A 27,754-nucleotide genomic window follows, 5' to 3' on the forward strand; every position below is an offset into this window, starting at 1 on the left:
AGCGCAGTCACAGAATTTACTTGGTTGTTTTTGGCATATCCTATGTCATATATCTGAACTGAATGATGGTATCAGATAAAATTATAAATGGGAATGAAGCCTGTGCATCATATATCATGTGTAATCAGTAAATGCCTTAATATCCTCTTTAAAAAAATCAACTGCACTCTTACAAGCTAACTGGAAAATAAGTAATTAAAAAAAATTCCATTTACAGTAGAGCAAGAAAACCCTTTAACATCCTTAAGAATAAATCTGAGAAAGAACTGAAAACTACAAAACATCCTTGAGACAAATTTAAAATAATTTACACAGATGGAGAATAACCGTGTTCACTGTCAGGAAGACTGAGTATGTTTGAGATGATTAATTATTATCAGTTTTGTCTCCAGAATAAATACAATCTATTCAGACTACAGCAGGCTTGTTTGCAGAAACTGGCATCCTAATTCTAAAATGTACACAGTAATTCACAAAACAGAATAACCAAAGAAATGTTTAAAATGTAATACAATAGTTACTAGTACAGCCACCGACACTTTGGTATTGGTGAAATAATAGATGTGTGGATGAGCGGAGCAAAACCGAGCCTATACGAGCATCGTCAGTTGAATTTTGATAGAGGTGCCAAGGACATTTTAATGGAGGAAGAAAAGTCTTCAGTAAATGGTGCTGGATCACCAGGATGGGATGAATGATCATCAACCCTTACCTCATACTAAACACAAAAATGAACTCAAAATGGACCATGGACCTAGATGTACAACCCAAAGTACAAAACAAAAAGCATAGGAGAAAATCTTCGTGGTCTTTGAATATGAAAAGGTTTATTAAGACACATGAGCCATATGATAAAAATGAGTTAGTTGGACTTCAACATTTTTCTTTGAAAACGGAAATGCAGGCCAGTCTGGGATGACACATTCGTGGCACATACAGGTTCCCCTCTATCTGAAAGCAGGGCATTCCTATGAAACATTCTGGAATGCCGTAAATGGTGTCAAGCAAAGAAGCAACTACCACTTCTTAGAAGTGGAAATCCCCTCAAGTTTCTTCAGTTAGTGAAAACGGTTTCTAAGGTAGGTCGTTACTAAAAACCAAGTGGCATAAAGTGAAGTTTCAGATAGCGGAGAAAACCTGTATATTGGAACGTGACTTTCGTCTATACTGTATTAAGAACTCTTACAACTCAGTAAGACAAGAACCAGCTTAAAAAATGGGAAAGGTAATATTTGAGCAGACACTGTACAAACAAAATACCAATATCTAATGGGAACTTGAAAGTATCTTTTTAAAAGGAATCTGAAAATTAAAACCACAATGAGATACCACTACACACACACACACACACACACACACACACACACACACGCACATGCACACGCACACACCCATACTGGAATTGCTAAAATTAAAAAGAATAACCATACTCTGCTTTGGAAGGATTTAGAATAACTGGAACTCCCCAACTTTGCTGGTAGAACATGAAATTGTAGAGCCACTTAAAAAAATAATTTGGCTTTTTTTTTTATAAAGTTAAACATACACTTACCATGACCCAGCAATCGCAGTCATATGTATTTTCCCAGGAGAATTGAAAACATATGTCCACACAAAGACTTGTACAGGAATTTTCATAGCAGCTTTATTTTTAATGGCCTAAAACTGGAAACAACCCAAATGTCCGTCATCAGGTGAATGGATAAACAAAATGTGGTATATCCATACAAGGGATACTACTCAGCAATAAAGAACAAACCATTAAGACATGCAATACTAGTGATGAATCTCAAAATCGTTATGCTGAGTGAAAAGTATTCTGACAAACATTATATACTGCACGATTCCATATATAGAAAGCTATACAAATGCATGCTAATTAATACACAGTGACACAAGGCATATCAGTGTTTGTTTTGGAATGAATGTTGAAGCAGTCTCAATTACAAAAAGGCAGAAGCAGAATTCAGGGTTATGGCGAAAACCTTTTTCTGGACTGTAGTGATAGTTTCATGGATGCATGCATGTCCAAGTTATTAAACTGTATGATTTCAAAATGAGAAGTTAATTTTAAGTCAATGTTGAGCCCAAAACAAGTCACAGAGGTTAAGGTAAGACAACGTGTATTTCGTGATTACCATGCAAACCAATAGTATCTATGGTTACTGATTACCTCAATAAATAAAGTGAAAAGTAAAACATCCTGAAGTGGGATAAAAAATACCAGATTCTGAGAACAGATATATCAAGGCAGAAAGGAAAGACGATGGACTGTGGAGGCCTCGTTTATAGGAGGATTCAGCTGTTTCATATTTAAATTGCTTCAAATCTTAGAATATGAAATAAGCGACAATATAAAACCTGTTTTGAATAGATTTACTTGTTTACTTGTTGCAATGATACATGTGCGTACTTGTTTGCAGTATCATTTTATAGGCTTCTAGATGTTTGAAATACACCATTATACCATTATAAGAAAAAGATCTGTTTCCAAACAGCCATAATAATTCTCTGCCCCCCCCCCCCCCCAAGCAAAACCAAACAAATAAAAATAAACCTCCGGGTACAGATAGCTTCAATGAAGAATTAAACATTTGAAGAGAAAATGACAGAAATTTTACAAACTATTTAGACAAAGCAAGAAGAGGAAATGATTGCAACTCATTTTTAAAACCTGCAGTGCCCTACTACTAAACCTTTACAAGTATTTACAAAACTACAGACCAAAGTCCCTCATGAATATAGATACAAATATCCGTAACAGTAAGCATATAAAACCCAGAGATAACCAGAAATGGTAAATGATGATCACACATAGTTTACATTAGGTGAGCTTATGCAAGGTCAGTTCAACATCTATGTATCCATCGATTCATCATAAAATATGATAACAGATAAAAACCATATGATTATCTCAACAGTGTGTATAAAAATCGTGACAAAATTCAATCTCATTCATAATCAAAATTGAAATAAACAGGGAATGGAAGAGAATTTCCTTCATCCAGCCATGGCACCTCTGAAAAACCTCTAACTAGTATCCCACTGAACTGGGAAAGCCTGTGGACTGTGACAAGGGAACAGGAAAAAGATGCCAACTCTCACCACTTCTGTTGCGCGCTTTTCCAAACATGCCAGCCAGACTAACGGGGCAATACAAACAGAGGGGGTGGGAACTGTAAATAAAAAGTGAAAGTGTCTTTATGCCCATGTGACATGATCAGGTATGAAAAAAATCCTCAAAAAAAAAAAAAACTCTTAGCACAGTAGCAGTGTTTGGCAAGGCCACACTATATGAAGTCAATACTTCTACAAGAAAATAGGAAAAACTCTTCATGAAATTGGGGTAAGCAGAAACTTCTTGAACACAATTATCTTTGGGCCATTAAGAAAAATACTGAGAAACTTAGTGTTGTCAAAATTAAAACTTCTGGTATTTGAAAGACACCGGTAAGAAAGTCCAAAGAGAAAACACATGGACGTATTTCCAGAATATATGAATAAACCTTCATACGCCAGTGTTCACTAGAAAAATAACTTGACAAAAGGGTAGAGGAAAATATTTGAACAACAACTCACAAAAGAATATGTCTGCGTGCTCAAACGGAACACGAGAAGGTACTTGGTATCAGCTGTATGGTAACCGTATATTGTACGACAAATGGCAGAGTACTATACTCTGGTTGAGACAGTTAAAATTTTTTAAATGGACAATATCAAGACAGCAAGAATATGAAACAAGCAGAAATCTCATACATTGCTGGCGGGTGTGAAAATCATCCAACCAATACTCTTTAAACTTTGGGAGTTGCTTAACGGGTTAAACGTACCTTACCATATCCCCCTACACCTTAACTCTTACATGTTCACCCAAGAGAGATGAAAATGTAGCTCCACACAAAAACTCACACAGAGATGTGCTTACAAGTTTTATTCACAATAGCCAAAACTAGAAACAACCCAAATGCCTATGAAAAGTTGAATGGATAAATAGTTATCTTTAACAAGTAGGTGTGAGTGGTTATGAAGTGGCATTAAGGGAACAATTTGGGGCAACAGAACTTTCTGTATCCTCCGAATGGCACTGGTTAAATGGATGAAAACACTTACCAGAACTCACTGGACTGTATAATTAGTATGTCTGCATTTAAAATTAAAACGTGTGCATTAATGACACTTTCATAAAGTTGATTAAAGAAATATTTTCCCACAAATAAAGCTCCTAGCCCAAATGGTTTCCTTGGTGAATTCAATAAAATACTTAAGAGAAAAAAATACTATTATTACATATATACACATGAACATATGTATCATACACATATACATAATCCCCATACATGGATTTTTTTAAATACAGCAGAAGAAAGAACATCGCCAACTTGTTTTTTCATGGCTGGAATATTCATGATCCTAAAACTGAGAAAGAAATTATAATAAAATGCATAATATAAATAACACCATTCCTTAAAATATGAGCATGTTAAATCCAACAATATATAATGATGATGGGGAGTCTGTCCAAAGAATGTAAGGCTCAATAAATATTTTTAAAGATTAAGTATAATTTTTAGTTTAATAAATGCAGAAAAGCAGTAGACAAAATCCAATTCTCATCCGTAATAAAATAGCTCATAAACTAAGAATAAATAGGAATTTCTTGGTCCGATAAAGGACGTATAAAAACAAACACAGCTAGCATTATACTTCAAGGTGAAATATGGCATGTTTTCCCCTTAAGATTAGAAAAAAGATAAGCATATTTTTTTCTCATAATTTATATTAAATATTTACTTAAGGCCCCTGCAACAGGAAAGAAGAAATAGGGGGCACAAAGATTGAAAGGAATAAGTGATACTTTATTTGCTAACCCATATGATTATTTACATAACAAACCTGAGGGGTCTACAAATACAACTATGTTTTGTAGGTCATAGGAAATAAATCACACATACAAATTAGTATTTGTATTTTAACAGTCAGCAATTGAAAATTCAATAAAAAACATCCAATTTAAAATAGAGTCAAAAATGTGTAAGACATTCTCACTGAAAATGACAGAATACTCATGAGAGTACTTCCAGAAGCCAAAGAAAGATACCTCCATGCTGTTTTCCATAATAGCTACAGCAGTTTGCATTCCCACCAACAGTGTACAAGGGTTCTCTTTGCTCCATATGCTTGCCAACACTTGTTACCTAAGGTCTCTTTGTCTTATTGACAATAACGTGATGAGATCTCATTGTGGTTTTGATTTTCACTTCCCTGGTGATTAGTGATTTTGAGTACCTTTTCATACACCTGTTGGCCATTTGTATGTCTTCTTCTGAGAAATATCTATTCAGGTCATTTGCCTGTGTTTTAATTGGATTATTTGTTTTTATGCTATTGAGTTGTAGGATTTCCTTATATATTTTGGAGATTAACCCCTTATCAGACACATGGTTTACAAATAATCAAAATATGGAAATAACCTAAATGCCCATCAACAAATAAAAGAGTAAAGAACATACGATTTATATATACAATGGAATATTATTCAGTCTTAAAAAAGAAGGAAATTTTGCCATTCGTGTCAACATGGATGAACCTGGGAGACATTACGCTAAGTGAAATAAACCAAACACAGGAAGACAAATACGGCTTGGTCTCTCTCACATGCAGAATCTAAAACAGTCAAACTCAAAGGAGCAAAGAGTAGGATAGTGGGTTGCCAAGGGCTGGTAGGAAGGAGAAATAAGGAGATATTATAGTTTCAGTTATGCAGGATGAATTAAGTTCTAGAGCTCAAAACATAGTGATGTAACTATAATTAATAATATTGTACGGCATACTTGAAATTCACGAATGGGGTCGATATTAAGTGATCTCACCATGCACACATACACAAATGGTACCTATATGAGGTATGGGAGGTGATGGATTATGTTAATTAGCTTTATTGTGGTGATTATTTCACAATGTATGCATATATCAAAACGTCAAGTTGTACATCTTATGTAGAATGTTGTCAATTATCCCACAATAATGATGAAAAAAATGAAATAGCTCATGAATACAAAGCCACATTCTGTCTAAATCATAATTCTATCAGGCTTACTGCAAATGGAATTGACCAGCTGACTCTAAAATGTATATGGAAATACAAAGGACTTTTCCAGAGATGACAAACACAATGTATCCCATCCTACACATTCTTCAGTTGTGACTTTGTTGAGCAGTAGAGTCTGTGTTACCTCCTTATGAAATTGTGTAGACCTTTGTGAGTATGGCAAAAGTGAAGCAAGGTGACTTCTGAGGCTAGTCATAAAACACATAGCTTTCCACTGTTTTCTTAGGACATGAGCTTTTAGGTTCTATTGCCATACTATAATGTAACAGTACCAGTGCTCATACAGGGTGGTTTTAGTGCATATTACTATATTTAGTTAGTATAGAAACCCTCAAGAATGATAGGCATATGGCCACAGTCAACAGAAAATTCTCACAATAGTAGGGAATAATCAGCCTAGACTAAACTCTGGTTCAGCCTAATAAACCTTAAAAGCAAGATCAGAAGTGGTCAAACTGTCTCCCAACAACTTATCAGTGTGTCCCAGAACCAAACTCACTAATATAAAAACACAGAAATACAAAAATAGTCAACAACAAACAACAAAACATGCATAATGTATATAGCATTCAGTAAAAAGCTAACTGGTACCTGAGGCAAAAAAGTATGATTCATAATAAAAAGACAAATAAATGAATTGCAAGCTACTGTGAACAAACATGTAAGAACTAGTAGAAGAGACCATTAAAACAATTAATATAACAATATTCCGTAAGTTCAAAACTTAAGACATGGAAGATATAAAAAGTGTTTAAGTTATCAGGAAGTCAAAACCGAAGAATGCGTGAGATGAAAAACTACACAGGGTACGCTTCTTGGTCGATTTGATGTTGCAAAAGAAAAGAATAGTGAAGTGTGAAGACGAAACAATAGAAACTCCAAAATAAACACACAGAAGACTTTTTCTGTGAAGAGATCAACAAAAAGCTGTGAGAAACTGTCAGCTCCCGTGCTTTTAAGTGGAATCTCTAAAGGAGAAGGGGGTTAAAGTTATAGAAATAAATAAAGCTGAACAACTTTCTGAATTCAAAGAGCACGGAGTGTCCACAGATCCAATAAACTCAAAGACAAACTCCAAGGGCAAGAATCACAAAGAAAAAACTAAATGGAGGTGACTCCCATGTATGTTCCTCACAAGCAGTGATAAAGAGAGACTCTTAGAAGGATTCTCGGAAAGAAAGACACCTACTGTACCGAGGAACAAAGAGGTGACAGAGGGCTGCACACTGGAAGCAATTCAAATTAGAAGACAAGGGGTGGGCCACGCTGGAAAAATGTATAAAGAACAGAAAAACTATCAACCTAGATTTCTATATCTAGTAAACAAAGTAGCTCAGAAATGAAGAAAAAGAAAGACTCTTTTCAGAAATTAGAAAGATGAAGTATTTTCAATAGCAGAGTCACACCAAAAGAAATAAATAAAATCCTCCAGGCCATTGAAAACAACTGCGGATGGATGTGGGTCTCCATGAGAAATCAACACTGCTGGATATGGTAATTACATGGGTAAATACATGAGATCTGCTTATTATTTATGTCCTGCTAAAAGATATCAGCTAATAAAAATAGTAACAATGTAGTGTGAGAGTTGTGATACATACAAAACTAAAATGGATGTCAAGACTAGCACAAAGGTCAAGGGAGGAGAAATGGAAACATACCACATAAGATGCTTAGCGCTTATGTGAAAGGGTAGAATATTACTTACAGGCAGACGGCACTAAATTAATGATATACATCATAAGCCTAAAGCAACCAGGAAAATAAACGTACACAGACTTGTACTTAATAAACAGCAAGATTAATGGAATCTTAAGTTATATTCAATTGATTTAATTGACTGAAGAAAAAAAATAGATAAAAAAGGAACAAAAAATAAGAGGGAAATAGAAAACAGTGAGATGATACTCTTAAACATAACAATATGAATTGTCACATTACAATGGGTTTAAAGATTCCAATTAAAAGGCAGAGATTGTCAGATTAGATTTTTTTTTAAAGCAGAATCAAATTATACATTGCTGAAATAAATACATCTTAAATAACAAAAACACATTTAAAGTAAGGAAATAGTAAACGGTACAGCATAGCATGTGTACTGGTCAGTTTTATGTGTCAACCTGGCTATAAGCACTACTGGCTAGTTACTCAGTCAAACGCTAATCTAGGCATTGCTGTGAAGGTACTGTGTGGATGTGGCTAACATTTACAGTCAATTGACTCTATTAAAGGAGATAATATTCGGGGGGGCCTCAATCACTTTAGTAAGAAAGGTAAATAAATACCCCTCTCTAAATAATAGAATAAAATAGAAATAAAATAGACAGAAAATCAGGGGCAATATAGGAGATTCAAATAATATCAACAAACTGACTGATCTGATACTTACAGAAGAACATTCTACTGAGTGAGGGAAAAATACACACTCTCTTGAAGTACAAATGGAACATTTACCAAGATATACCATTTTCTGGGTCATAAAACATTTCAATAAAGTGTTCAAGTCATGTAAAGTATGTTCTTTGACAACAAGTGAATTAAACTAGGTTTCAATAAAAGAAACACATCTGGAAATCCCCTTAACATGTAGAAATTAAATGTCACACTTCTAAATAACTGATAGCTTAAAGTAGAATCAAGAGAAATGAGCATTTTGAAGTGAATGAAAATGAAAATGCAACACGTGAAAATCTGTTCAGCGCTACTAAAGCAATACTAGGGTACTGAAGGATACAAATTACCCAAATGTTGCCAAGAAAAAAAAATGACCTGAACAGCCATATGTATTTCAAAAACTGAACTTTTAGCAAAAAACGAAAGACAAAAAAAAAAAAAAAAAAAAAATCCCAACAAAGAAAAATCAAAGGTGTACTCTGGCTTTGCCTTGCTGTTTATAGTAAAATGCAGGAGGAAGCAGAGAAACTGAGGACTGCACTGTTCGGCAAAAAGAACCAGCATGTGATCATTTGAAAGGTTCCTGGCCTACCCACACTGCAAAAGATGCTGAAATCGGGATATTCGCTAGCAGAAAAGCAAGCTTTGGGGACAATGATGGTATGGCCAGATAAACTTTTGCTACTGAAATTAGGTATGTGACTCATAGATCCACTCAACCACCCCAAAACCTGGAATTGATATTCACAGTTTTCAGAAAAGATCTGTGCCTCCACAAGATTTTTGATTAATGGTGTGAGCGTCCAAGACACAAACAGAACACCCGCAAGGTTTCTGAGAATGTTTTACAGCAGAAACACTGCTCATGTGGACGAAAGGGGACAGACAGGATAAAATTAAAGAGGGCTGTTAGAGTTCCAAAATTTTACAAGCAGGCAATGGGCTGGTATTATTATCTGCAAACATATGTTCCCCTCTGAGGAAAAAGGGAGGAATGACTGGCAGGAGAGCATCCCAGGCCCAGAGGCTGACCAAGTGAGAGCCACAGGCCTGGAACCTGCAGCCATGGACTCCGTGGACCCAGAAATCCGTGCCTCTGTGGGTCCCCCGGGAAGAGGCCTGAGATATAAAGGACTATGGTGAAGCCCTGAAATTTAAAGGAATTTTCCCTCCTGAGTTTCAAACTTGTTGACTCCTTTCTTTCTGGCAATTTCTTATGCCTATCCCAGTTTATTTTAGAAGCAGGTAATTTTTTTCCTAAGTTCAAATGTCCACAGACAGAGAGGAATTTTGCCCCAAGATGGATCACCAGTGGAGTCGCAACCATACACAATGTGGAGGACTTAAATAATGGGGATTTGGAATTTCTGAACCGATATTTGAGTGAGATTTTAGACTCAAAGGTGAAGTTGTAATGGGATGAAATTTTAGAGGATTCTGGGATGGGGGAATGGATTTTTGAAAGCGGTACAGTCAAGAATATTTGAGGGCTAAGGGCAGATTGCAGTGTGTTGAATTATGTCCCTCAAAAAGATAGATCTAAGTCTTAACTCCTAATACCTTTGCAACTGATCAAAGCACTATACTTAAGTGAATAATATAGCATACTACGGTATACTTAAATCCAAACCATAGATTAAATATAAAAGGATTAAAAATCCAATTAAAAGACATTGTCAAAATGGATGAAAACTTGAAGGTTCATCTATAAGGCTGACACACATTAATTACTTTCAAAAAATGACAAGGTTAGAAAACATCACACAAAAATCTGGAGTGGTTTTACTAATATCAAAAAATTAATTTTAAAAACAATCATATTTGAGAATTTTGACCATTTTTTTCCTGGTAAGTGACAAAACTGAATAGAACAAAGAGCCACAGAAGTAGATCAAAAATCCCATTTGAATATAGGTTATATTAACAAACATGCATTATCAAGTACATGAACAAAACTGAGACTTACAGACCAATACACTCAACAACTACAGGATTCACATTGTTTCCAATAAAATAACTATAAATATGTGGATTAAATTAACACAGTATTTCCATTCACCACAGTAGATTAAATCAGAACTCAATATCAAATTACATTTTGAAAATCTCCAAATATTCAAGATGCATATATTTTTTTTGAGGAGGAAAAAAGAAAAAAACAAAAGGGAAAAGTGTCCTTTGGCAGTTGGGTAGTGACATGGAAAAGGAACAAACGGGTAAAAATTAAGATTTTTAACAAAATAAAGAACTACAGCAACAGCTGTCCTGCCAGGGTGACCCTGTTTTCTGAATGCCTCCCCCTGCCACCCCATGACCCACCTCACTCTGCCTGCCCCTGTGTGGAACCCCAGAACCCCTCGCCCACACCCTACCAGGGCACCCCCTGCACAGAATGTCCTAGGACAGCCACTTCAGTTTCAGCTGTTCTCCCAGGGTTCCCTTTGTACAGACAGCCCTGGGACCACTGGCTTCCATACACTTCAGCCGTCTTGACAGGGTACTTACTCTCTGCTTGGTGAGCACTGGGACCACCTGGTCCACACCAACTTCAACTCTGGTCATCCCTCCAGAGCACCCCCAGCCATGCCGGCCATAGCTACAGCCAGCCAGCCAAAGTCACCAGGAACACACAGTCTACCGAGAGAAGGACCATATGCAAGACCATTCCTTCAAGTTTACAAGAAGCTGTCCATTCCACCTAACTCCCAGAAACACAAAAAGTCAATCAAAATGAGGAGATGGGAATATACTCAAAAAAGAAAGGAAAATACAAAACCTCAGAAAAAGAACCAAATGAAACAGAGACAAGCAGTATGCCTGATAAAAAATTTAAAATAATGATTGTACAGATGCTCACTAGGTTGGAGAGAAGGGCATAAGAACTCAGTGAAAACTTCAAGAAAGGGAGAGAATGTATAATAACCTATCAGAATTGCAGAATACAAGAACTGAAATGGAGGACATAGAGAGAGAGAGAAAGAGAGAGAGAAATCTTAAAAAAAAAAACTGAAATGAAAAATAGGAATGAAGCAGTGAATCAGAAGATAGAAAAATTGAAATTATCAAGTCTAAGTTACAGAAAGAAAAATGAAGACTTGTGGGACATCTGCAGGTGGAAATTATGGGAATCCCAGAAGGAGAAGGGAAAGGCAATGAAATAAAGGTCAAAAACTTGAATACATGAATTTATAAATAGAAGGACTTAACAAATCCAAGTAGGATAAACTCAGAGATGCACAGCAACACACATTAAAACCAAACTGTTGAAAGGCAACAGTACAGAAAAATACTGAAAGAAGCAAGACATAAGCAACTCATCACGTACGTGAGATCCTACGCAAGACTATCACCCAATTTCTCAGCAGAAATCTTGTAGGCCAGAAAGAAGTGGCACTGTATACCTAAAGTACTGAAAGAAAAAAAGGGTCACCTGAAAATTCTACATCTGGCAATAATGCCTGCCCTTCAAAAACAAGGGGGAAATTAAGTTATTCTCAGATAAAGAAAAGCTGAGGGAGTTCATTACCAAACCACCTGCCCTACAAGAAATGCTAAAGGAAGTCATTCAGGTAGAAATAAAGAATGCTAGACAGTAACTCAAAGCCAGGAGGCAATATAAAGATCTCTGGTAAAAGTAAATACATGAGGAGTATAAATGTGGGTATTATTATTTCAATTTGTAACCACTTTTTTATTTTCAAAATGATTTACAAGACAAATGCAGAAAAATAATTACACATCTCTGTTTTGGGGCACACAATATTAAAGATACAATTTGTGACACAAACAAAGGGGGTGTAGAGCTTTTATATTTGAATGAACTTAAGTTGGTATCAGCTAAAATTAAAGTCAGGTTGTTTTATGTCATCCCCATTGTATAGCTCTGCTACAAATACAAAGGAAATGAGAAGGGAATCAAAAAAGTGTCACTATTAAAAAAATCAACTCAACAGAAAAGGACATCAATGGAAGAAATTAGGAAAAAGAAAGTTTTAAGAAATACAAAAAACAAATATCAAAAAAACTGACATCCCTCCTTTTAAGCAGTAACTTTAAATGTAAGTGGATTAACTTCTTTAATCAAGAGACAGATACTGGCAGAGCAGATAATAAAAAATGATGCAATTACATTATCCACAAGAGACCCAAATAGGCCTGAGATGCAAATAGGCTGTAAGTAAAAAAACAGAAAAAAGTTATTACATGCAAATAAAAACCAAAGAAAGCTGGAGTGGCTATCCTAATATAGAGAAAATAGATTTTCAGAGAAAAACTTAACAACAACAACACAAAAAGATGGGAAGTACATACTGATGAAGGACAATTTAGTTCATCATGAAGATACAATTATAAACATACATGTGCCGCACCTAACAACAGAGTCCCAAAACATATAAAGCACACTGACGGAACTGAAGGGAAAAAGAGTTATACAAAATAGTGACTTGAATACTCCACTTTTAATAATAACAAGCAGACAAAAGATCATTACAGGCCTTGAACAAAACTATAAACCAAAAGGACTTAAGAGACACACACAGTAGCCTCCACCAGAATAACTAAATACATATTTTTATCAAGTGCACATGGGACATTCTCCAGTACAGACCATGTGTTGGATCACAAAAAAAATAAGTCTTAATCAATTTTAAAAGATTAAAATCAATGAAGTATCCTTTCTGATCCCAAAAGAACGAAGCTAGAAATCAGTATATTAAGAATACTGGAAAATTCGCAAATACTTGGAAATCAAACAATATAAACAATCAATGAATCTTAAGGGATGCAGCAAAATAAGTGCTATGAGTGTTATTTATAACTAAATATATACATCAAAAAAGAAGAAAGATCTGAAATTAATAAACTGACTTAACTTAAGGAACTAGGAAAAGTGAAACAAACTGAGCACAAAGCCAGCAGAATGAAGGAAAAAATAAAGATTAAAGGTGAGGGTAATATATATATTTTATATACTACATATAATATACATAATAAAAAAAATCGACAAAGCCCAAACAAAAAAAAATGGACCGCTTCAGCTAGTTTGAGTAAGATTAAATGAGAGAAGACTCAAAATACTAAAATCACAGTATCAGTGAACATAGGAACATTACTGATTTTACACAAACAAAAACGTAGGAATAGTATTACTGATTTTGAGAATATAAAACTATACTATTAATAATCATATACCAACAAACTGAATAACCTAGATGAAATGGAAAAAATTCTAGAAACACATAATCTACTAAAATGACCCATAAAGAAGTAAAAAATCCAAATGGATTTGTAACTGGTAAGATAATGAATCAGTTATCAAAAACCTCCCCAGAAGGAACAGCCCAGGATCACATGGCTTCACCAATGAATTCTACCAAAATTTAAACAATAAGTAACACAAATTCTGTTCTCAAACTCATCCAAAAATTTGCAAATGAGGGAAAACCTCCTAATTCTACAAGGCTAGCACTTCTCCGGTACCAAAGCCAGACGAAGACACTGTAAGAAAAATACAGTCCAATAACCCTTAAAATACTGATGTAAAAATCCTCAACAGAATACAAAGAAACCAAATTCAGCAACCAAGTGGGTTTTTATTCCCAGAATGCAAGGATGGTTCAACATATGAAAACTTGATCAATGTAATATACCACATTAACAGAATAAAAGGAGAAAAATCCAACACGTGCTCATCTCAATGAATGCAAAAAACCCATTTTCCCAATGTCAATACTCATTCAGGATAAAAATAACAAACTAGGAGGGGAAGAAAAGTTTCTAAACATGGTGAAGGCCAAAAATGAAACACTCATAGCAACATCATATTCAACAATAAAAGGCTGAAGCTTTTCCCCCAAGACCAAAATCAACACAGATGTCCACATTTGCTATTTATATTCACCATAGTGCAAGTTCTAGACAGAGTAATTTGGTAAGAAAAAGAAATACAAGGAATCCAACTGTAAGTGAAGAAGAAAATTATTTCTGCTCATGATCTTATGACTCAAAAAAAAAAAAAAACCACCCCTGTGAATCTGATAAACAAATTCGGCAAAGTTGCACCATATAAAATCAATACACTAAAATAGTTGCATTTCTCTAAGTCAGCAATGAACAATTCAAGAGAAAATTTAAATAACTATTTTACAATAGCATCAAAAAGAATAAAATGTTTAGAAATAAATTTAAAAGAGGAGATAGAAGACCTGTACACTGACAACTACAACTTTCAACATTGCTGGAAAAAAAAAAATAAAGAACACACAAATAATTGGGAAGACATCTGTATTTATGGATTGGAAGGCTTAATATTATTAAGATGAAAACACTAATGCCACACAAGGCGATCTACGGATTCAATGCAATCCCTATCAAAATCCCAACTATGTTTTTTTTTCAGAAATAAAAAAACTCACCTTAAAATCCATATGTAAACTCATGCATCTACAAGTAACCAGAAAATATTAAAAAAAGAAAGACAAAATTGGAGGAATCACACTTCCTGATCAAAACAGCGTGGCATGAACACAGACATCCAGACCAATGGGACATGAGAGAATCCCAGAAACAAACCCTCCCCTACATGATCAACTGACGTCCAACAAGAAAACCAAGACCATTCCATGTATAAAGGATAGCCTTTTTAATAAAAGATTTCTGGGAAACTGAATACCCCACATGTAAGTAAATAACACTGGACCCTGACTTTCCACCGTATACAAAAATCAATTCCCCAAAGGCCCCACCACCAAACACCACCATACTGGGGATTAAAAAAACATACCCACCTCTACCTATACAGACACTTCAATTGAGCTTTTAGGAGAGCATGAGCTTTTCAATAAATGGGCCTGAGAAACTGGGCATTCAATAGGAGATAAAATCACACTGCAACTTTACATGATACGAAACAATTCAACTGCGATCTCAGTTAAAGCACATACTCACACTTAAAACTTAAGAATTATACCTTATTCCTCCTGTCCTCCGCATGCTTTCACAATCCACGAATAATGTTTCTTGACTGTGCCCCTTAAATATATTAAATCCATCCACTTTCTCTATTGCCATGGGCAGGACTCAGTTATTAATTAGGCCATGCTCAGTCTTGCTTTTGTGTGTGTTTTCTGCCAGGAAAACTCTGTTCACAAATCTCTATGACATTCTTCTCATCACACAGGGCTCAACTCAGGAGTCACTTTTTGAGTCAAGTCTTCCTCAAAATCCAGTTGATATGGTCCTCCATCCAAACCCTAGTTACTATCTCTGATGGTCAGTCTCCATTTAAACCCACAGCCTGGTGCACTTCCCACCCTTCTGTGCCCTGTGCTATGCTTCTTGGAGCTAATACTGAGAGACTCCCTATCACCCAGGGTCCCTCCCTTTGTGTCTGATCGGAAGGAGGCTCCCTTAGAGGTCTGCACAACAGGGCATTCGTTCCCCCCTGCCTTGCTGCTGGGTGTCCACAGTGACCACCTTGCCATATGCCCACAGCCTGCCCCAGGCAGCCCGTCTCCCCAGATCCAGCCCTACAGGCTGCATGGCTCCTTCCTCGTCCTCCTTCAAGCCTGGGGATGGTACGTGATACAAGCTTCAAGGCGTTGTAGTTCTAGATGCTTCAACACACCTTACTGGCCCCCGCATTCCACCCAAACCTCCGACTGCGGCACTTTCATTAAATGCTATTAGATATACTAGTGTTTCCTGTTTGAACCCGACTGATACACTAGAGCGTATCATATCACCCTGTTTAATGTTTTTATTGTGCCGATCACCACGTGCAATGATTTTATTAACTCTTCTGTTTAAGGGTTGTTTGATCTGATAAACTTAAATATCAGAGAAGCCACTTTTTCAGTTCATTCATCAAGGTATCCCTAGGGTCTGACGTTTAGCAATAAGCCACTGTATATATCTCTGAATTCTAACACATGTCTGGATGAATAAAATAGAAAATAATGCCACTACTGTACTGAAGGTATTTATGAGTTGCTGAAAGATAAGGATGAAATGGCTCAGGATGGGAATAGCAAGTTATGCTATGAAGCCAGCATCTTATTATTGAAGGTTTTAAAGTAAAAAATGAAGGGATTACATTAGGAATTTAGGGGTATAACTGAAAGCTATGTGAGATATGGGCTGAAGAGGAAAAGAAGAATTCCCCAGTTAGGAAGGGAACGTAATCATTCCACATGAGTGTGTGCGCAGCTGCACACACACACACACACACACACGGAATTCAAATTAGACAACTGTAACAGGAATAGAGACGAGAAGATAAATTTTGGAGAAAGACCTAAAGGAGGATTTAACTGCAGGCGGGCAGAGAGGGAGAAAGAAGGTACAGAACAGTTAAGAGGAGGCCATGGAAGGCTGTCTGGGGAACGGGCCTTGAGTGGCAAGTGTAAAATCCCTGGAGACTAAAGGGAATTAGCCTACGAGCCTGCGGCGAGGGGAGTGACTCGGTCTAACTGTGTATGGCTGTAAAAGTCTGCTTTTTACTTTTTGAAAAGTGATGCTTGCAGTCCAACAAAAGAAGTTCCAAACTGTCTGTAATCCCATCTCTATTGTGAGAGAGGCTGGAGCTGGTGTGAACATTTAAAACTGATAAAATAACCAAAAATATCCAAAGTCAAAATGCTCATTTTTTTTTTAATTTTTTTTTCTTTTTTCAACGTTTTTTTAAATTTATTTTTGGGACAGAGAGAGACAGAGCATGAACGGGGGAGGGGCGGAGAGAGAGGGAGACACAGAATCGGAAACAGGCTCCAGGCTCCGAGCCATCAGCCCAGAGTCTGACGCAGGGCTCGAACTCATGGACCGCGAGATAGTGACCTGGCTGAAGTCGGACGCTTAACCGACTGCGCCACCCAGGCGCCCCAAAATGCTCATTTTTTAAAACTAGTAGTCACATTTCTGTAAATGTATACAAGGAAATAACTCAAAAAATAAAAGCTGAATAACTGTAATGGTAAATCATCTTTAATATCATGGTAACAATAGGAAATAACCTAAAGTCTAACATAAAATGCTTGGCTATCCATTTTAAATAAATAAAACCAGTCTGAATTTCTATTGTTGGCTATCCATTTTAAATAAATAAAACCAGCCTGAAGACAGCAGAATAATACAGAACTATGTTTATAACTTAATGTTTAAAAGAAAGTAAATCATAATGATTTCATTATTCCCACTGAGCCATTACTAATAGCTGTTAGAATTGTAAATTTATGAAGACAAAAATCAAGTGATACCATACAAAAAGAAAAAGAAAAAAAAAACCTTGTAAATTTCTTTTCTTCACAGTGCCTTTTACAGTGGTGTTCGAGCTTTAGGGGACAATTTAGTATCTTTACATCTTATTATGAAATATAACACATAAAGAGAGAAAAAGACATAAATGTACAATATAATGAATATCGCACAGAAACCTATCTGGAAACAGTTTAGGCTGTAACACAAAACTGCCATCACTCCCAAATTCCTCCTGTCCCCCTCCAGTCACACTCCCTTCCATCCCTCCAGAAGTCAACACTCTTCTGTTTTGTGGTAATACTGTCCCTGGACTGCATTCTAGTTTCAGCATTCATGAATATATCTCTATAAAAGAATTGAACTATGCCTACGCTACATGGATTCTGTGGTGTTTAGCTTCTTTCCTGTAAGTTAATAAAATGCACCCATATGACTGTAATCCCCATTCATTCACTGTCATTCCTGTAAAGCATTCCATTGTATGAATAGATCACTAGTTATTCACACATCTTACCATTAGTGGACACTTGGGGTGCCTCCAGTTTGGGACTATTAGAAAATACGCCGTGATGAAATTTCCCCGAGTCAAACGCTAGTCACAGAATGCGTGCATGGCACATTTACTACGACATGCAACTGTTTCCCACAGTGGCATGATCTCCACTCACGCAGGCAGAGTGCGGCTGCTCCTGGGCCTCCACCCCTTTTCGGCACCTAGTATTCCCTGACTGTTTACTTCCTGTCAATCTCAGAGCTGTGTAGTCGGATCTCATTCTGTCTTGAATTTACATTTCCCTGATTACAGAAAGTGTGAACTATTTTCATGTACCCATTGATGACCTGGAATTACTCTTTTGTTAAGTACATCTGTTCAAATCTTTTCCCATTTTTGAAAATTGTTTGTCTTTTTTAAAAAGTGTTTTTTTAATTTACTTTATTTTTCATTTTTTTTTATTTTTAACATATGAAATTTATTGTCAAATTGGTTTCCATACAACACCCAATGCTCATCCCAAAAGATGCCCTCTTCAATACCCATCACCCACTCTCCCCTCCCTCCCACCCCCCGTCAGCCCTCAGTTTGTTCTCAGTTTTTAGGAGTCTCTTATGCTTTGGCTCTCTCCCACTCTAACCTCTTTTTTTTTTTCCTTCCCCTCCCCCATGGGTCTCTGTCAAGTTTCTCAGGATCCACATAAGAGTGAAAACATATGGTATCTGTCTTAAAAAGTGTTTTGTATTAAATTTTTAAATATGTTCTGGGTAGTGGTCTTTTGTTGGTTATATCCATTACAAATAATTTTCCCATTCTGTAGACTACCTTTTCTCTCTTTGCAGTGTCTTGATAAACAGAAGTACTTAATTTAGTAGAAAAAATTATCAATCATTTAATTAAAGTTAGTGATTTTTGTGTCTCTTTTGGGAAATCACTTAAAAAAATTTTTTTTAAACATTTATTTATTTTTGAGAGACAGAAAAGACAGAGCACAGTGGGGCAGGGGCAGAGAGAGAAGGAGACACAGAATCCAAAGCAGGCTCCAGGCTCTGAGCTGTCAGCACAGAGCCCGATGCGGGGCTTGAACTCACAAACCGTGAGATCACGACTCAAGTCAAAGTCGGTTGCCCAACTGACTGAACCACCCAGGCACCCTGGAAAATCATTTTCTGATGCTGAAGACATGATGATATTTCTCTACACTGTATTCTAACATATTTACTATTTTTATGTATTTATGTCTATAACACATCCGGAGGTGATTGTGACTTTTTAAACTGGGTCCAATTTCATTGTTTTTCTTTATGGCTTGGCATTCCAGTATTACCTCTCTGACACTTTTTGTTTTACATATTTAAAACCATGTTATTAAGCACTCATAAATTTAGCAATCTTACATTATTATATCTTGACAGACTTAGCCTTTTATCATCATGTAATGCCCCTCTGTGTATCTAGTGAGACTTCTTGCCAATCCTGTTTTGTTAATATCAGCTTTTTTATTATTATTATTTTTCTTGGTTCTTTGATTTAAAATTAAAACAAAGGTTCAGGGTTGCATATCTGAGCAAGATAAATTTTGGAGTCTAAAAGACCTTATTAAAAACAACTGTATCGTTTAATTCACTTTTACTGCATAAAGTACACAGGTACTTTATAAGGTATACTTTTTTAATAAAATCATCTCAAGATGTTTAAATACTGTACCAACAACCTAATTATTTCTGACCACTCACAGACACGATATCACTAACAAAGAGCCCCTGGGAGCTTTGAATGTACAGTAGCAAATCTTATGTTCAGAGAAAGCAACAGAAATTGACAATATTACATAAACAGTTACTGAGCTATACATTCAATCTGCAACAGTCAGTGAAAAATAGTCTGCTTCCCCAGTAGAAGGAAAGTTATCTTATCTGGGTACTGCTTATCATGCTACTATTCAAGCATTTAAAAAAGGTACTGCCACACCAATGCTAATACTCAGGAATTTCAGACCTCCATGTGTATCAGAATCACCTTAAATGCTTATTCCAGAAGGAGATGTCTGCTTCCCATACCTTGATATATTTTTCAGAAAATCTTTAGGTAATTTTGATACACACCGGAGTTTTAAAACCACTGCCAAAGTTTAAAGAGGAAGAAAAAGAAGGTGTAGTGGGAACTTATGTCAAAAACCGTTATTTGACATTCAGGTGTTTTTCTGAGGCAATTAAATACGAATAAAATGGAGAAGAATAAAAACAAGATAGAGTTTTACAGAAATAATACAAACTACAGAAATCATCCAGGAAATAAAATTTAAGATTCTGTGTTTTAAAAAAATTATATTAGAAAACAATATAATCTTCTAGCTGGTCTTTGGTTGTATTATCTTTATAATCTATGAAAGTATGAGACATCTAGTATTCACAGACTTAATTAGAATCTTCTTTCTTCAGCATCAAAATGATTGACAAAATCATGACAAAATTAAGCAATGCTAAATATGAAATGAGAGAAGTATTTTACAGTGAAAATTAATTTAAAATGCTAAATGAATTAGAAATGAGAAAGATAACATAGGTAAAAATGTTAAGCCTCCACTAGTTTATAAGCAAGCAATCTTTATCTGTCATCTAGAAGTAAAATCACAGAAGTAAAGTATGACATCCAAAAAGAAGAAAACACCCACTGTTCACTTACTCTACTGCTGAGAAAGTAAACGCATTTTTCTCACATTCATGTCCCAATCAATCCTCTTTGTTAAACATAAGCTTGCTGTCTCTTCATTTTGGAAATAAATTGTTTTACAAAGTACCTCATGTTTTCATTTGCTTCTCTCTAGCATTCCATTTTATACCAAATAGATTTAAGTTCATTTAGTATGCTAATTTTGTCTTGTAACTAATGGCACATTTAATACCGGCTTCCAATTCAAAGGATGAGTTAAATATCTTTTTGGGTAGCATTTGCTCTCTAAAAATTTTGGAGCGATGGCCTCATGTAGTATAGACAAAAGTACTGTATGCGGTGGTCACATTATATTTAATGAGTTCTGTTTTAAAAAGGCAGCTCAGTCTTACTTCATTCGTGTAACAGAAATGATGACAGCACAAAGGTAATTCTAAATTAAAACTTTTATTTACCATATGTTGGCATAAAATGAAATTTAGCAAATCACTAGTTAATAAGTATACTGAGCAATGATAATGATCCCATAAAAATGAAAAAAAAATGTTCTTTCTCTCCTCCACTCAAAGATAGGACTCCTGCTGCCACATTAAATTTGTACCCTTCCACTCTGCCCTCTCCAAGCCCAGCTAAACCCAGAGCTCTTCTGACAGAACCCCTCTAGCCCTGGTTATGCAACCTCCCCGCCCCCTCCTCACCCCCCGCAACCTGATGCTCCTTCAGGCCCCTGATTTGGCTAGAACTGCTATCCCTGCATGTTCAAAGTCCTACCTCAAGTCTCACATCAACCCAGAAAGCCATGTCTAATCACATCCTCTGTGACCCAGCCTATCTGTAACTCAGTTTCCTTTATATCATTTCCTTTTCATTCTCTTCCCTATGCCTCTTGTTCCCTAACTGTTCTACGAATGCATTTCCTGTGTCTGTAAACTCTGTGGGCACAGACCCCATGTCTGGGAGAACAAAATAGTATAACAGAGGCAGGAAATACTTCTGAAACTTGTAAGTTTCATTACATACTTCCCATGGGGTCTGTTGTCAGGAATAAAACAATTACTTTAATGAACTTGATCAAACAGGATGATGCCTAACAGACTGAATGTTATAATTGCATGGCAAAATGAGAGAATGTGACAACTGTATTATCCAAAATTGTATAAATGCAAAAAAATTTTCAGTAGTAAAATTTTTGTGCTTCTCAGAGATTCAACCCTATTATTTCACTTGAAAAAGCTATGCTTAACTATTTCAAAATTCTTGGAATTAATGACATACAAATATTTAAGCTTTTTAGTTTATCTTAGGTCTTTATAAAGTGAAAATATAAATGCATTTAATAGACAGCTAAACTACCAGGTTCTGGTCTCACTGTTTGGTATTTCCAGGGTTTCTTCACCATTATCTGTGCTCTAAAGTGATATACATAATCACAGATTATCAAAATAGTTACACAGTTGGTATATGTGTTTTATTTGTTAAATCTGTGTCCTATTTCCTAAGATAATTTTTCAAGTACATTTTGTCAAATTTCATATCCTTAACCAAAAACTCAATCAGAAAAAAAAAAGGAAAAGTATTATCTACCAATTAAGTCAAGCAAAGGAAAAAGAAAATTTAGTGCTCTATTATACTGAAAGGATTTTGATCTAACTTAAGATAGAGAGTAGAAAAGAACAATCAGAGAAGACTGAATGAAAATGGTACTAATTTACTGATGTTGCTATTAGAAAGCCTTTTAAAACTGAAGATTAATTGCCTCATTCAACTTTTGAAAACAGAAATTCAAAGACTCTGAATCCATGAATTAACTTATTCTAAACAGCCTCTATAGAACTCTCTTCTTTAATAAGGAAAAGACAGATGAAAGCCAGATAGCACAGATAGCTCCAGATAGCCCTGGAGCTCCGATCAAAAGTCAGAAAAAAACAACTGATAAGAAAACAATTCATATACTTATTGCAAAAAAGAGAAAGTAAAAATATAGCTAGTCTAAACTGTACAAATGTAAACTCATCAATAATGGATTCTAAAAAATACATCCTTTGTCTCTTTTTAGGGTAAGTAAATGACTCACACCCATTATCTGTGTGTCCTCCCAGAACGCCCCTAACCCTTCTTTGCTAGAATATTAATACAAGGCCCAAGTTAAGCCAGCTTTTTTTTCTTTTGTATCTTCAAGCTCATGTAGTCTTTTCAAACACACTGCTTAAAATCAGCTAAAGATCTAAGTGATAGTAAAAATAAATACTAGGCATTCACTTAGGGTCATGAAAAGAAGGAAGGTTTCATAAATATAAACCATGAAATTATAGTTCATTACATACCACAGCATTCAGGACATTTTGGATGTTTTAGGGTATTCATTCCATACCCTGGAAAGCAGCGATTAATCCATACCATTTGAAGAGTACCTTCAATATAGTATATTTCGGGCAATGGCTCTGCACGTCTGCCTAGAACTTCTACTTGTTGATTAAAAAATCTCTCTATAAGATTTTTAGCCTAAAATTGAAATACAATATGAGAAAATTATTATCAGAAATAAGTTAATTTTAGAACAAATAAGGGTGCTTACATATTTAGAGGCAGTGAAAACAAATTCCTGAGGTCCTTATTTATTCTTGCATTCACAGGATATAAATAACATATAAAAATTTGAAAATGTCACCTATAAACATCAGATTTCCAAATAGACTTCAAATACAGCTACAAAGAAACCATTTGGATATATAACAGCATTTTGGCCCCTTTGGATTTTGAATAATATATGGATGGGCATATGAGCAAAATCAAAACAGCTCTTTGTGGAGTTGAATATACTCTAAGAAATGTACTCCAACAATTAACGTGCTTTAAAAACGTACTTTAAGAATCTTTAAAAAGCATTCCTTTAAAAAGGAATACCCTCTACTCTTTCCACAAAGAAAAATCAGGTTTAAAATCAAGAGGAAATACAGCAAATGTTAAAATTTCCACTTCTGTACTCCCAAAATTAAATGAACAAAATAATTAAGGCATCATTCTGATCTATAATTAATTACCTTTTTGCCTGTAATAATTATTCTGGTGTGAGTCTTAAAATTAACAAGAGGTTTTTATGCTTTTCAGTGTTAAAGCAGGAAGTAGGGGCATGAGTTCAAACCCTCTACAAGCCAGTAAGTTCTCCTCAATTTTACCACTCTAACTGGGAACTTCGAATCAGGTCAGGAGCACAAATGAATGGACTCATGCTGATCTCTAACCACTGAAGGTGTACTTCAACTTACTGACTTCTTCACATTTCTTGCAAATTTTCCTTGCATGAAAATTTATTCTAAATAATTATACCAATGTTTTCAATATACTACATTTAAGGCAAATATTCTATTCATCAATTACTTACCAGCTTTCTATAGTTTAAATGGTTTGTTTTTGCTTTTGATAAACTTTGGTAAATTTATTACTGTTTATTTGGTTAAACATAAATTTGGGGTAAGGAAATACTTAAGAATTAATTAGATATAAATCTGGTATCTGATTAGCCATATTTAAATGCCAGACCATAATTAAAAGTTACAGGAGCACAAACATAATCACTCAGCTTCCTAACACCACCTCTAACTAACTAACTAACTAACTAACTAACTAACTAACTAACTAAATCACTGCAACTAAACATGAGAAAACCTGTTAGGGAGAAAAATGATCAGATAAATTAGATTCCTGTTTCCTATTTTCCCTCTAAAAAGAATAAGGATAGATCTCTTATTTGATTAAAAAAAAGGCAAAAAATTGTTTGAATCATTAATTAAATTTTTTATACTAAGTATGTTGATGGTTGATGTGGGGTTAATTACTTATACCAAAGGGTGAAACTGACAAATTCTCTGAGTGGGTAAGGATTACAAATTTTAACATAAAACTTTTTGGATCAGTGTGGATGATATAAGAAGAAATTGTAATTATAGAAACCCTCCATAAATTAATCATCTGGTCTAAGATATAAAGAATATACCTGACTTAATAAACACCACACTTCCCAGCCCATGCTACTCCTTCCTTCACCACCCTCAAAAAACTTTAAAGAATGATTAAGCATATACGGAAGGACTATGTTCTACAACGACTGGTCATTAATTACAGGGCTGGAATGAGAAGCCATTACTATCTCAACAATGAACAGCCTGTAAAGTGTATGAACTTTTACAGACAGAAGTTGAACAGCTTATGTTAAATGCCATAGTCTGCTCCACTGACCATACCAACCAAGTTAGGTAGTGAACAAAAGTGACTGGAAAGGCTGTCCTATCTGCTTAATACATTAAGCATTACATTAGCCCAGAAGGCAGTAACTACTTAACATTATGGTAGTTCTGTAATAGATCACACATGCCATACATTGTATAAGACTAGAGTCCAACTGGAGCTCCAATATCTACTGGGGAGAACTAATATCTTCCAGGTGTTAGGGTATTACACCTGTAAGTTAGAGTCCTCTAGATACTCTTGGTTAACACCTACATTTGGAAATCTCTGTGGAAAAATAACTATGGCCATCAATTGGGGATGGAATTAAGAAACAAAAACGGAGACAGAAGCTTAAAGGTGTCTTGGATGTAATGGACAGAGCTGTGAATTTGCACAAAAAAGATCAGAGATACTAGTGCTCAGGGAGCAAGTGAGAGAAAGGACATCCTATCTCACAAGAGAAGGTCCCAATGGAGAACTATAAAAAATGATTAAACAGAAATACAAAGTCGTCTTCGTGACGGGAACACTATAACATGGGTACTGTGTACACATCAGTGAGTTGGGCACAGAACTAGGAGATAAAGCTCAGTCTCAAAGCAGGACCGAAAGCAGGAGGAGGAAAGTACAGGTTTGTGTGAAATCCATGGAAGTTTGAACCATGGAAGTTGGAACCCGTTCCTGAGATGCACACTGAATCCCAGCACTTCAGAACAGAAAAGGTTAAATTTGCAAGGTGGAGATGACTTCAACCCTGCAGCAAAAGACCAAAGAATCTACTCTTCACTTAGCGATGTCACTGAAGTACTGATTGTTCCAGAGGGATTAAAACTTGCACTGGAACACCAGGCTCTTAAGGAAGAAAGATTAAAGGCAAACTAATTCATGTTTTGAAATTATTGAGATTTCAATGGTCATATTAAGAATTTTTAAAGTAGTATATTACTAATTGAAAAAAGCAAGTTGCAGGCAGTGGGAGTATGGAAAGGACATTTAAAAATACAAGAAACTGGGGCACCTGGGTGGTAAGTTGGCTGAGTGTCTAACTTTGGCTCAGGTCATGATCTCATGGTTCACTGGCTCACTGCTCTCAGACTCTCAGTCAGCGTAGAGCCCGCTTTGGATCCTCTGTCCCCTTCTCTCTGCCCCTCCCCCACACGCACCCTCCCCTCCCCCGAAAAGTACAAGAAACAACTTCCATTTTCAACTATATGGCGTCCTAGATATCCTGAAAAATCCTCCTGCTAAAAATCACCTAACTGAATATATTTCAACAATGAGAGAAAATAAAAGGAGAAGGATAGGAAGAGACAGAGAGGGAGGCCAAAAATGAGGAAAAAACTACAAATGTAATAGTAGCTAGATTCCTGATTCATTTAATGCTAGTCTGAGTATTCTAGAGTGTTTTAACTTACCAGCCTAAAGACATAGGGGAAAAAGTCTTAAACCTGTTTAAAAAAAAAAAAAAGACTCTGTAAAAAACTGAGCCAAGAAAAACATTCAATCACAAAAGGGAATCAACAAGAAAGCTTCTTTATCAAAGCTGAGGGAGGAAGGGTGTTGGAAGGGGACTATGGAGTGGAGGGCTGGGGAAAGCAAAAACTCCTCTGGGAATTCCTACACAATGGTTTGCCTTTCAAGTGCGTTTGGGTTTTTATTGCATTTTCTATGTGGTATAAGATCCCCAAACTAGAAGTTAACATAAAATGTGGCTTTTTTTGAGAACAACCCTGGAGAGTTAGGCAGAAACAAACCCAGAAATCCTGCAGAAGCATACCCACAACTTAGGCAAAGGGACTATCTACCAATAAAGGCTGATAAACATGACTTCAGCAAACAGAACTATAAGGAAAAGGATGAAATGAGAAGCAAAAGAATAAACAGCAAACCGCCAAATTAGAACATCGAGAAAGTCACACAACAGAATCTCAGTTACCTAAGACACAAAAATGATATACAGTATGTTTAAAATACATAAAGACACAAAAGTGATATGAAAACATGAAAAAGGAAATTTATACCATAAAACAAGGTAAAGTACATTTGTAAAACAACCTCCCTAAACTACAAATGATAAATGGCTTGCAAGCCTGAGTGAAATTAAAAACTCAGTGGACAGACTGAACATCAGAATAGGCCCAGTGGGAGGCAAAATAATGTAACACAATAAATATCTGTGATTACTCAATACAGAACATAAAAAAGAAAAAAGTAGGACAGTAGCAGAAATATGGAAAAATCAATGAGATCATCTAAAACATATTAAAAATAGAAGTTCTAGAGAAACAAATGGGGCAAAAAGGTAATTTTCAAAGTTATTCCAGCAGAAACATTCCAGAAAGGACGACGGCAATGAATCCTCAGATCTCAATGGAAAAATAAATTCTGGAAGAAAAATATGACATGAGAAGGATGGACTGAGATGCAAGAAGGAAAAGTTAACAAGGAAATGGATAAAACTGTGGATCTATCTACATAGACATTGAAATTTTGAAACTATATTAATAATAATAATAAAAAACTTTTAAAAGAACTAAAATACTGTTGAAAAAAACCCATAAAAATGATCAGGTCATCAGAGTTATAGGTCTTTATGTCCCTTG

General features: G+C 35.6%; 1 protein-coding gene across 2 annotated transcripts in view; it reads right to left on the reverse strand.

The window, feature by feature from the left end:
* The window catches only part of ZPBP (zona pellucida binding protein), a 113,392-nt gene that overhangs the window by 14,248 nt on the left and 71,390 nt on the right, over window positions 1-27,754 (reverse strand). For both annotated transcript variants that reach the window (XM_047826548.1, XM_047826540.1), the window contains one exon: window positions 23,249-23,426. In XM_047826548.1, coding sequence (XP_047682504.1) covers window positions 23,249-23,426 — 178 coding nt within the window. The remainder of the gene's footprint in view (window positions 1-23,248; window positions 23,427-27,754) is intronic.

This window comes from Prionailurus viverrinus, chromosome A2 (genome assembly GCF_022837055.1).
Source record: "Prionailurus viverrinus isolate Anna chromosome A2, UM_Priviv_1.0, whole genome shotgun sequence".
Lineage (NCBI taxonomy): Eukaryota > Metazoa > Chordata > Mammalia > Carnivora > Felidae > Prionailurus > Prionailurus viverrinus.